The sequence below is a fragment of the Chiloscyllium plagiosum genome, chromosome 12, assembly GCF_004010195.1.
Source record: "Chiloscyllium plagiosum isolate BGI_BamShark_2017 chromosome 12, ASM401019v2, whole genome shotgun sequence".
Taxonomy (NCBI): Eukaryota; Metazoa; Chordata; class Chondrichthyes; order Orectolobiformes; family Hemiscylliidae; genus Chiloscyllium; species Chiloscyllium plagiosum.
This window is the reverse complement of record NC_057721.1, coordinates 70,308,774-70,321,532: the sequence shown is the minus strand read 5'-3', so window position 1 is coordinate 70,321,532 and position 12,759 is coordinate 70,308,774. Positions and strand designations below refer to the sequence as shown.

At 41.3% G+C, this 12,759-nt stretch overlaps 1 protein-coding gene across 2 annotated transcripts in view; it reads right to left on the bottom strand.

Moving 5' to 3' along the window:
* Positions 1–4,403: 4,403 nt before the first annotated feature.
* LOC122555398 (interferon-induced GTP-binding protein Mx3-like) overlaps positions 4,404–12,759 on the bottom strand; it is a 45,986-nt gene continuing 37,630 nt past the window's right edge. For both annotated transcript variants that reach the window (XM_043701368.1, XM_043701369.1), the window contains 3 exons: positions 11,254–11,330; positions 9,812–10,012; positions 4,404–5,935 (listed from right to left, as the gene is read on the bottom strand). In XM_043701368.1, the coding sequence (XP_043557303.1) occupies positions 5,708–5,935; positions 9,812–10,012; positions 11,254–11,330 (506 nt within the window). In that variant the 3' untranslated portion in view covers positions 4,404–5,707. The remainder of the gene's footprint in view (positions 5,936–9,811; positions 10,013–11,253; positions 11,331–12,759) is intronic.

Below are 12,759 nucleotides of genomic sequence, written 5' to 3'. Positions count from 1 at the left end.
GGCAGAGACACAAAGACACACACACACATATGCACACAAACACACACAGACAGACAGACAGACAGACAGACACCTTTAAACACCAAACAGTATCTCTAACTCGTAGTTGTGAGATTTTTTTTCTCCTCTATGGTTAGGCCTATAAGGCCGGCCAGCTGATGCACCATAAAGACCCCAGTTTTCTTGGTCCTATCTTTCTTTTTGCTCTAAGAACGAATTTCACTGTTGATTGAATAGAATTGAATTGAATTTATAGCCACATGTACCGAGGCCCAGTGTAAAGCTTTGACTTGTGAGCAAGTAAATGATCTAGGGGCTGGGATGGATGCCATTACCCCCTTTTTCATCTGTTTCATGAGTGAATGTCTGTCTGTCATAAATTGGTTAATGAGAGACCCTGGGGGTCCCCATTGATCTTCCTGTCTTGCCATAATAAATGATAGGTTTAAACTCATGATTAGTCTGATCTCTCGACTGCATTTAACCCACCGGCCACATTGTATTTGTGTTTTCCCACTGGCCACGTCTCACTCGGGGTTATCCCTATCAGAGCCTGGCGTTAGCCAAATGGAGAGTGATCAATTCCTCATATCCTGCATTTCTTTATCTTAGCTGAAAATGTGTTGCTGGAAAAGCGCAGCAGGTCAGGCAGCATCCAGGAAACAGGAGAATCGACGTTTCGTTCCTGAAGAAGGGCTTATGCCCAAAACGTCGATTCTCCTGTTCCCTGGATGCTGCCTGACCTGCTGCGCTTTTCCAGCAACACATTTTCAGCTCTGATCTCCAGCATCTGCAGACCTCACTTTTTCCTTTATCTTAGGCAGGTTCACAATAATCAACATGCTACTGTCTGAATTGCAACTCCAACCCCTCCAACCCCCACTTTCCTAGCAGGAGAGAAAGTAGATGGTTTCCTAATCGGGTTGTCTTAGGTGGGGGTGGAGAGTCCTCTATTTGCCACTATCTGGGGCAATTGTGGCGAGGGATAGCAGGAGTGGAGGTAACAGCATGGTTGCTGAAAACTATTCCCTTGTACTTGCCTTCGATCTGCTGACCCCCTGTGACCTCCCACTCCAGCAAACATTACGCCCCCAACATCAAAAAAGGATACTCACCGGCTCACTGTTTCAGCCCCCTCATGACTTCACAACCCGAGCCAGGACTCAGATTCCACTGGACTCCAGTTGGTTAGCAGCTTCAGGAAGAGTGGCACTTCAGTGGTGAGGTCTCTGACTGGATGAGTGGCTCACTAGTCCCCACATTAAGTATCTAACTGATTCTCATTTTGACGAGCTTACTCACTATTCACTTCTAAAGTTGTCCACTTAGTGCACAGAGCACTAAATCTCCGTTGGCGAATAGAAAGGCTTCTTTCTACATCGCATACCTGTGCTTTGATTGTAAAATTTTGTAAATATCTGTGAATGGCTCATAAACCTGGCATTGCTTATTCACCTTCATTGAGAAGCATGGAAAAACAAACTTGATTATGTCCAGTGAAATAAGTTTTAATAAAATGATATTTTAATAAAAATGTATAAAATTGTATTCTTCACACCATCCAAAATATTTGCAGAATGCAATAATGTAAAACAATAAGAGAGAGAAGGATGTTGTACTTCTGAAATAGATATGGCCGAGTAGGTGATGTGTTGCAGCTGTAGTTTTGTGAGAGATGGCGTGATCCTTTTATGTCCACATCTGCAAACATCAGCTGATCAAGGAGCTTTGGTTCAGACATGATGAGCTAGTGTCTGAGATATGGACACATTGCCACAACAAGGAGGGTAGAAACAATGACTGCAGATGCTGGAAACCAGATTCTGGAGTAGAGTGGTGCTGGAAAAGCACAGCAGTTCAGGCAGCATCCGAGGAGCAGTAAAATCGATGTTTTGGGCAAAAGCCCTTCATCAGGAGGGTAGAGGTTTTTGGGAAACAATGATAAAATGAAGGAGGCATTTAAGAAGGCATTGACATGATTGATTTTAATATGCGGATTCACAGGAAAAATCAGACAGGAAAGAGTAATATGGAAGATGAATTTGTTATGTTCATCAGAGCAGTAGCTTGCAGAATTTACCTGGAAGAGGTTATTTTAGATTGAGAAATGAGCAATGAGGTAAAGTTAATAAGACATCTCGTGTTTCGGAATTCTCTAGGAGGTAACGATTATAACATGGGAGAGCAACAGGGGAAGAGAGTAATGATCATAACAGTGAAAGAAACTCTGATCTCAAAATAATGCCCTCAACTTAAAATAAAAAAAATTATGCAGATATGAAGAAACAGTTGTCTAATGCATGTTGGGAAAAAAACCTAAGACCACAGTCAGTGGATGAGCAGTGTCAAACATTTAAGCAGATATTTAATAATCCTTTGCAAAAATGTATTCAGGTTAAAAAATGATTCAAGCAGATTCTGGGTAATCCAAGATGGAGGACGGGAAAAATTTCTGACTGTAACAGGCTGCTCCTTTCTGAGGTATTTTAGGTGTTGGAGGTGATTTCCTCGAATTCTAGGAGCAGCAATTATGCTTTATATGCTGTTGCATTGTTTTGGCACTTTGGAGAAAAAAAGTCAAAACAACAGCACTTTTAAAAGGGAGAGGAACAACACATGGTGAAGCAGGACAGAAAGAAAGAAACCCAAATGCTAACTGACAGAGCAGTGAACCTGCACAGTTACTGCTTTTGCTGTTGATTTCATGTATTGCAGGACATCGGAGTACATCTGGGAAAATTAACAAACAGTGAAATTCACAACTGATCTTGGAGGAACGTCTTTGGGAAAAGTCAGAGCACAGAGACAGATAAGTGAATAGTTTTATGTGTGGGCCTTGGGGCCAAGCTGTGAGTCTGTAGTAGTGAACAGAGTGGGTTCTTTCTTGGTTATATGTTTTAGAGAGATAATACTGTGTGCAATTCTGGTCTCCTTCCTATCGGAAGGATGTTGTGAAACTTGAAAGGGTTCAGAAATGATTTACAAGGATGTTGTCAGGGTTGGAGGATATGAGCTACAGGGAGAGGCTGAATAGGCTAGGGCTGCTCTATTCCTGATGAAGGGCTTTTGCCCGAAACATCAATTTTCCTACTCCTCGGATTGCCTGACCTGCTGTGCTTTTCCAGCACCACTATAATCTCGACTAGGTCTGTTTTCCCTTGATCGTTGGAGGTTGAGGGGTGATCTTATAGAGGTTTATAAAATCATGAGGGGCATGGATAGGCTAAATAGACAAGGTCTTTTCTCTGGGGTGGGACAGTCCAGAACTAGAGGGCATAGGTTTAAGATGAGAGGGGAAAGATATAAAAGGGACCTAAGGGTGAACTTTTTCATGCAGAGGGTGGTGTGTGTATGGAATGAGTTGCCAGAGGAAGTGGTGGAGGCTGTACAATTACGGCATTTAAAAGGCATCTGGATGGGTATATGAATAGGAAGCATTTGGAGGGATATGGGCTGGGCGCTGGCAGGTGGGACAAGGTTGGATTGGGATATCTGGTCAGCATGGATGAGTTGAACCACAGAGTCTGTTTTCATGCTGTACATCTCTATGATTCTATGCCTCCATGAAAGACTTAACAGCAATCTCAGTTTGTACAATGTGTGGCGTCAGTTGTGTGACACCATGACCTTTAGCTATACATTCTGTGTCCTATGATCCTACCCCACTAGCTACCTGATGATGGACGATAACCTGGTGTAATTGACTTCTAGAGTTTTCCACCTCAGTCTAACACCAGCACCTCCACATCATAAATTCCAGTAAGACGTCAGTGGAGTAGGGCATCTGAGTCCGTGGCTTGTCCACTCCATCCGCTTTTCTTTTTGTTTCTTTTGTTTTCCCTTGTTTTTTTTTGTTTTCTTTTCCTCTTGTATTTTACTAACCTTTTGTTGGAGAACTTGGGTCTGGCGACAGCATTGGCAGCCAGTGGGCTCCGTGTGGATTTGTGTCAGTGGCATCCGAGTTGAGTTTGGGTTCCCAGTGCTACTGCCCCAAAGTTAGTCCTAGTGCCAATGCATGGCTGCTGCTGGGGAGCTGAGTTTGGCTTCCTGGTGGCATCTGTTTCCATGGCACATTAATGGAGGTGGCGGCGGAGGCAAATTTGGGACTGGTGAGAGTTCTTGTGGCATTGGCATTGGTGAGGTACAGTGAGGACTCATGGTGGCAATAAGGTTTGTCCAAAATCAATATCCATCACTTCCTCACTGTTGATTCCAGTCTATTAAGTCCAAATCCAAAACTGCATTTGGATAAAATGAAGACTCTCGGCCTAAGTTAATATATTTCTTTTAAATCAGGTTAAATATTGAGATGCCATCTCTCGGTGTTTTAAAGAGGAAGGAACAGTAAGAAGCTTTAATATCCTGTGCAGGATCATGTTCAAATAGCGACTGAAATCAGTGAGTGACAGAAATAACCACTTTATTAAACATCTACAGTTGCACAGTTCAAGGTGACGATGGAATCTGATGTAAGTTCTTGCAGTAGTCTCTTTATACACAGTGCTTACACACATGAAAATTCAACCAGTATGGTGTCACATAATGACATGTATTGTACACAAAATTCTGCGTAACCTCTATTTGGGGGAAGCAGGAAATGGAAAATGAGACTAGATTAGTTTAGGATATCTGGTCAGCTTGGATAAGTTGGACCAAAGAGTTTCTTTCTGTGCTGTACATTTCCATGACGCTATGACTCTATTTGCTAAATGCCGGCTGTCACTCCTGATGGGATTAGAGTGTCTATCTGGTCTCCTTGCATAATTAAGAGGTGTTAGTACTTGTATCATTTAAGTTAACGAATGGTAGTAAAAATATGAGACCTACATGATCTAAATAATTCAGAAATTATACATGTACTAAATAAAAGTAAAGAGGTTATGAAACTGATTACCACAGTTGGGTTGTGAGATTTTATTTACTATTATCAGTTTGACAGTACTCATTCATTCATACAGTTTCAAGGAAGCGTTGTTTTGGTCGTAAGTTTCTTCAAGTGGCCCAATTTAATATGTATTTAAAAGGTACATACTAGTTGAGGAAACTGTTTGATTGTACTATAATCTATTCATGTCCCGAGAGACAGTTGCTAAGGGCTGATTAATATTATAATCTTCCCATAGGTTTGGGTGAGTCATGGACACATGATGGCGGGGTGGCATTGAGCAGGAGGGACTTGAACTCAGGCTCCTGAATCTGGGACACTATCAATGCACCAGAAGAAACTACCTAGTCTAGAGGTTTGTGATAGCAACTCTGAAGAAGTTAACTTTTCTTTGGAAGACGTTATGCAACATCTCAAAGACAAGACCTTGAAAGTTCAATCCTCAGTGAGTAACTGAGTCATGCTACCAAAGAGATTTCAAAGCTCAGCCCATAGCCTATACCATGTTAGCCAACTTCAGTCGGCGACATTCAGAGTTATTGTATGACTGGGAAGAGTGGATAAGTGAAGATTGATCAGCCTGCTGACTTCCCAGTGATTCTTGGTGAAAGTATGGATCTCAAGTGAGGAAGATAACGATGATCCTCCACCTTGTTGTAATAATTTGCCTATGATAACTGTCAGTAACATTCAGACATATACAATGACTCTTTGGGTTACTAGCAACTGAAACTATAGAAAATTAACACTTGCATGTGCGGTGATAATTAGACAAGTAGAAAGAACTACACATCAAGTTGTTAATCTGCTTTCAATAAGCTTTTAAGCAAATTCAAGCAAAGCCTTGTGTGCTTTTATCAGTCGACTCATTTGGCTTTGAAGGGTCTCTCTCTTCCTCTTTGTGTCTTGATCCTCAAACAGGTATTCATCGATGCGGTCTCGATCTTGGAGGAGTGTGAGCATCTCTCCCTGTAGTTTATCAGCAAATTCACGTAAAATATGGTAGCATATTACCAGGGGAATCTGGTCAGCCAGTCGACAAGAAGCAATCTAAGACAGGGGAACAAAAATAAAGGAGGATTGAGTGCTATGCATTAGTTCTACTCCAATTGAACTGACACAATTAAATTAAGAGAATCACTGATTCAAGTACAATCATACAAGTGGGTATGTTATTGGAGTACAATTATGATGCCTGATCTAATGATGGGGAAACATGGAGTTCAAATATCACTATAGGGGATGACAGACTTTGACTTCAATTAATACAACTCAGGCATATACTGTGTAGAGGTAGTGTCTCTGGGTTAGTCATCCAGTGGCCCAGGATAATGCTCTTGTGACCAGACATAATCCTAGAATAAGAAGATGGTGCACATTTCAGGTGGAAATGAGGAGGAATTTCTACTCTGAGGGCTGTGAATCTGTGGAAATCTTTACCACAGATGGCTGCAGAGACCGGGATGGGACCATTTGCCACAGCAGATTGTCCGCCGATGATTATCACTGCCCTTTGACCACCGAGGACGCTTATCCACCGCCCATTGGCCACTGAAGACGATTTGCCACCGCAAATAAGTCGTATATTTTGAATATTGGTGGTAGTGTTTACTTGTTTTAATAACCATTTATTTTTGTTAATAGAAATTTATTTTTATTTAATAACATTTAAAATGTTAGAGAACAAGCATATCTAAACTATATAAATTGTCGTTATATTGGTTAAGGTAATATTTGCAGTAACAACTTATTTTCGTTACAGGAGAGTTTTTTTTAAGCTTGTATTTTTTTTTCGATTTACCCTCAAGTCTTCAAAATGGAAACAGAAATTATGAGTAAACATGGAATTAAGAAGTTTTACCACAATGGCTTTATATATGTTTTTGATAAACTATCCAAGAGTGATTCAAATATTAAGTTTTGGCGATGTGAACAAAGGGGCCGATGTAATGGACGGATCCACACCAAGAGTGGCACTGTGATAAAAACAATAGAAGAACACACACATTCCCCTTCCGCAGCAAGTGTCCAAGTTGCAAAAGTGAAAACAAGTTGAATACATTGTGCAGAAGAATCGCAGGAAGTACCGAGTGTTCTTATTAACGAATGTGTAGCTGATGTCCCTCAGTCAGTCCTAGCATCTTTAATAATTGTTTAATATTAATGTGAGATTTTACTGCCATTATAAAGATTTTAAAAATATATTTCCTTTTTCTGGTTAAAGTTTGTAACTCATTTTTATATATAAACCAATAAAATGATATTTATTTTACCTCTTTTTTGATCAATATGTAGTATGTAGTTGTATAAATAAAGGGGACTGAGAAGTAGGAAAGAACAGGCGGGAGGGAAAACAATCAGTACATATATTTTTTTTTCCGGTGGTGAATAGTCGTCTCCAGAGATCAAACCACCCCAGAGGAGAAACGCTGGTGGAAAACTGGCAGTGGCTAATCATCGGTGGCGAATCTACCGTGGCAAATCGTCACCAACCCGCAGATGCTGGGTCATAAAGTATAATTAGGCCAAAATTAAACAGATCATTAATCTGTAAGAGAACCATGCGTTATGGGGAGAAAGACTGGAAAGCAGAGTTGAGCTGAATTAATAGCTAGGCTAATTTTGACCATGAAATCATCATTGTCTGTCACAAAAACCCAACTCATTCATTAATGTCCTTTAAACAAGAAAATCTGTCTTTATTACCTGGAGAAACATGTGGACCAGACCATCAGTACTGTTGATTATTAAATGCTCTCTGAAATGGCCTGGCAAGCCACTCAGTTATATTCTTCAAGATATTAACAAAAAAAGATAAAGATAAACTATTTCCACTGTTTGGGGACTTCAGAACAAGGGGGCAGAGTCTGGGAATTAAAGCCAGACCTTTCAGGAGAGATTGTTGCAAGCATTTCTAAATACAAAAGGTGGTAGAGGTTTGGAAACTCTTCTACAAATAGCAGTCAATGCTAGATCTGTTGCTAATTTTAAATCGGAGATTTTTTATTAAACAATTATCTAATGTATTAAGGAATATGGGTCAAAGGCAGGTTATAAAGAGTTAGACTCGGATCAGCTATGATCTCACTGAATGGTGGAACTGAGGAGCTGAATGGTCTATTCCTGCTCCTGTGTTCTTATATCAAACTGTTGTGAAGCCTAACGAAATAAAAATCAGACAGACCACTTGGCACTGACCCAGGCAGCAGACACGACAACAGCAATGCCTGTCCCATCAACAGTACAAACTCTTCCTTACTAACATCTGGAGGATTGTACCTAAATGAAGACCGCTGCCGCACAGACTAGTCAAGCATCAGCCTGTGACAGCTGTTCAGATGGAATCATACTTTACAATGTCCCAGGCACCGCATTCACCAGAATGGTGGCAGCACAGCAGGGAGCAAAGCATCCTACAAGTCTGTGGCATTGACTCCGTACCTCATCAAGCCTCGTGGGAACAGGTAAACATGGGCAAGGAAGACTCCTGCTGATCACCTACGCTAACCTATTCATTACCTGATAAATCGAACTCCCTTCTCTCTGCTCTATCATTCCTGTCAAGCTGAAGGCTGCAACAGTGCATGGAAGGCAAATGTAAATATGATGCAGCTTAACAGCAGAAGCAGCATGTAACAGATAGGGCTAAGGTGATTCTGCAAATGGCAGATCAAATTTAAGGTCTTTGGTCCTGCCACATCCAGTCATGAATGGTGATAGACAATTAAGCAACACACTAATAGCGGAAGCTTCTTAATTTTAAAAATATATCAGTAATGGTGCCCATAAAACAACTTGGCTCATAAAGTAAAAGTTGTAACATTCCAAATATCACCTTATTACACCCATATTTAGATTAAATTAGATTCCCTACAGTATGAAAACAGGCCATTTGGCCCAAGTACGTTTTGGGAATCTAATGGGATTTTACAGAGATTAAGGGTGGCTCGGTGGCTCAGTGGTTAGCACTGCTACCTCACAGCACCAGGGAGCTGGGTTCAATTCCCGCTTCGGGCAACTGTCTGCGTGGAGTTTGTACGTTCTCCCTGTGTTTACGTGGATTTCATCCGGGTGCTCTGGTTTCCTCCTATTATCCAAAGATGTGCGGGTTTGGTGAATTGGCCTTGCTAAACTGCCCGTAGTGTTAGGCGCAGGGGAATGGGTCTGGGTGAGTTGCTCTTCGGAGGGTCGGTGTAGACTTGTTGGGCCGGAGGGCCTGTTTCCACACTGTAGGGAATCTAATCAAATCTAAAGTCCACACCAACCCTCTGAAGAATGACCCATTCCCCTACCCTACACTATATTTACCCCTGACTAATGCACCTAACACTATGGGCAATTTATCATGACCAATTCACCATGTCCATTTGGCACAATAGTGTCCTTGCAGGAAGGAAATGTTTTGCATTTTGACTTTCTGTCATGTATATTACTTTAGATCTACAGAAATAGGCATGTTTCTGAACTGCTTTTTGAAATGGTCTTGTATTTCGCTCAGTTTTATTTATGGACGATGCTTCATTACCACTTACTCAAACAAAATTGAGGGTAAACAATAAATGATGATGTCTGCACTTAATAAACTGCACCAATGGAGACCACTTAGAGACCATACTGGGGCTTTGACAGAGATTTCTATTTTAACCCAGTCCCCTATTCTTTCCTCAGTTTTGTTCCATAATATTTTCCCTTCCAGTATTAATCCAATAATCGTGAACTATCGAACCTGCTCCCATTTTCCTTTCAGGCAATGCCTTTCAGATCATTACTGTGTTAAAAATTTTTAATCATGCCATTACTAATTCACTTGCCAATTATCTTAATGACATGAAATAGAGAAATAATCAAATGTCACTCATCAACAGTGCACAAGGTTTAGTGTTAACTGGCTTTCCTTTGGTTATCTTGATGACGTATTTATAGTACCTTGTAGTATGTTTGTACATGGTGTGACATTTCCTGGACAGTGGCATTTGCACCAAATATTGATGCCGTGTTTTTTGTTGTACTTAAATTACTGCTGTAGATTTTGTCTTGGGAGTACACCATGTTCTCAATCTTGAACTGTGCCTTCAGCATCTTCTCTGCTTCACTCTCTTGTTGATGGCTAATGGATTCGATTTTGATCTACATACAAAGACAAAGAGGTACAGTCAGTTGCAAGGAAGTGAGGAGTGAGAGAAAGCATTTGCTTTGTGAAGCTCGTATTAAAAACTGCCAAAACCTTTAAGAACAGGAATGAGTCACTTGATCTCGTGCTTTAATTTCAACAAATTCCTCAAAATAAATTGCGAGTGGATGTAACCTTTCGATAGGGGTCAGTAATTGAGTTGGCAGCAAGTGACAGAGAAAGGGAATGCACTGTGCTTGGTGAGATGGGACAAATGGCTTGTATTGGGGTCTCAGGTTATCACCATGTACCGGGGTCTCAGGTTATCACCATGTACTGTGGTCTTAGGTGTTCACCATGTACTACCAACGTGAAGCCAATGAAGAAATGGACGTTTTTTTTTCCAAAGGGCGAAAGTGAGGACTGCAGATGCTGGAGATCAGAGTCAATATTAGTATGGTGCTGGAAAAGCATAGCAGGTCAGGCAGCATCCGAGGAGCAGGAAAATCAATGTTTTGGGCAAAAGCCCTTCATCAGGAAGGGTTTTTTTTCAATCCCGGCTTGCAGATGATACAAAGTGATAAGACATAGCACATTGTGCAGATAGAAACAGACATTTTAAAAGGGGGACACTTAGATTAATTGAGTGGACAAAACTGTGACAACCTTAAACATTTCCTCAACCAACACATCATGGTTGCAGTGTGCACCATCTGTAAGATGTACAGCAACAATTTGTCAAGGCTCCGCCAACCACAACTTCCAAACCTGCGAGTTTTACCTCCTGGAAGGACAAGGGGAGGGGACACATGGGAATACCAATACCTCCTAATTCACTCCAGGTCACATGAACTTGGAAGCATATCATTGTTTCTTCACTGTGGCTGGGTCAAAATCTTGGATCTCCCTCCCTGAAGGGTGTGTCTACTGTAACAGTCCAAGAAGGTGGCCCATTGCCATCTTCTCAAAGGCAAGCAATGCAACCTGATAACACCCACACCCCAATACAAATAAAGAGGTGAATGGAAGGTAATTAACAAGATGGATAACTGATTGGAAATCAATCACATTGGAATTGAAGAATGGACCATGCCTGAGGAACTAAGAGATCTCCTGCTGTTCCATTGTTCACATATGTTATACAAAATTCAAACATTTGAAATAGATGGTTTGCCATTGATAACAAATCTCAGCCACTGCCTACCAATAGACACACCTCATTCAAATGATTTGTCATCGAGATGTATTTATATCTTACCTTGGCAAATTTAAAAAGGTTGGAAAAGGCTTTGAAATGCTCTTCAGCAATTTCAATTGAAGCTGTTCTTGTCAGTTCTGGAACAGAAAACGTGGATAAAATCACATTTTCCACTCATGAACCTGCAACCATTTTTAATGTTTCTTAATGGTTTTGTACTTTTTGGTTTCGACCTTATTTTCGGTCTTGATGAACACACATTGGGAAAATGTCCTTTCTGGGAGTTAACAGTTCAGAGAAGTGATTGGATTGTACAACAATAAAGACAATAAATTCTAGAAATACTTCACAGGACTAGCAGCATCCATGGAGAGAGTCAACATGTCAACACTCGCATTTTGTGAGAGCTGGTAAAGGTCAGAAATGTAACAGAATTGAAGTAAATAGAGAAGAGGGGTGTAGGGGCAAGGGCAGAGATGGAAGAGGAAGAGAAGTTTTGTGATGGGTGTAGTTAAAGATAAGAGTAAGATAAAACCAAAAGGGATGATACCACCATATAGATAATAGAAGGGACCGACAAAATGTATTACAGCTGTGGAAAGGACGATGGATGAAGACTCGCCATCTGAGGTAGTTTGGGCTGAGGTTAGGAATAGGAAAGGTGAGCTCACCCTGTTAGGAGTTTTTTACAGGCCTCCTAATAGTCCTAGAAACGTAGAAGAAAGGATTGCGAGGATGATTCAAGACAAGAGTGAAAGTAATAAGATGGTTGTTATGGGGGCTTTAACTTTCCTGATATTGATTGGGAAAGCTAGAGCTCAAGTTCATTAGATGGGTCAGTGTTTGTCCAATGTGAGCAGGAGGGTTTCCTGACACAATATGTAGATAGGCCAACAAGAGATGAGGCCATACTGGATTTGGTTCTGGGTAATGAACCAGGCCAGGTGCTAGAATTAGAGGTAGGTGAGCACTTTGGGGACAGTGACCACAATTCGGTGACCTTTACTCGAGTGATGGAGAGGGATAAGTGTGCACTACAGGGCAAGAGTTAGAGATGGGGGTAGGGAAATTATGATGCTGTGAGGCATGATGCATGTGTGGCCTGGAAAAGTAAGCTACAAGGCAAGGGTGTAATTGATATGTAGAGCTTGTTCAAGGAGCAACTATTGAGTGTCCTTGATAAGTATGTACCCGTCAGGCAGGGAGGAAAGGGTCGTGTGAGGGAGCCGTGGTTTAATAAGGAATTGGAATCCCTTGTAAAATGGAAGAGGGCGGCCTATGTAAAGATGAGGCGAGAAGGTTCAATTGGGGCGATTGAGAGTGAAAAGGTAGCCAGGAAGGACCTGAAGAGAGAGCAAAAGCAGCAAGGAGGGGACATGAAAGGTCCTTAGACGGTAGGATTATGAAAAACCCTAAGGCTTTCTATAGGTATGTTAGGAATAAAAGAATGACTAGGGTAGGAATAGGTCCAGTCAAGGATAGTAGTGGGAAGTTGCGTGTGGAGGCGGAAGAGATTGCGGAGACACTGAATGAATACTTTTCGTCAGTATTCACACAGGAACAGGA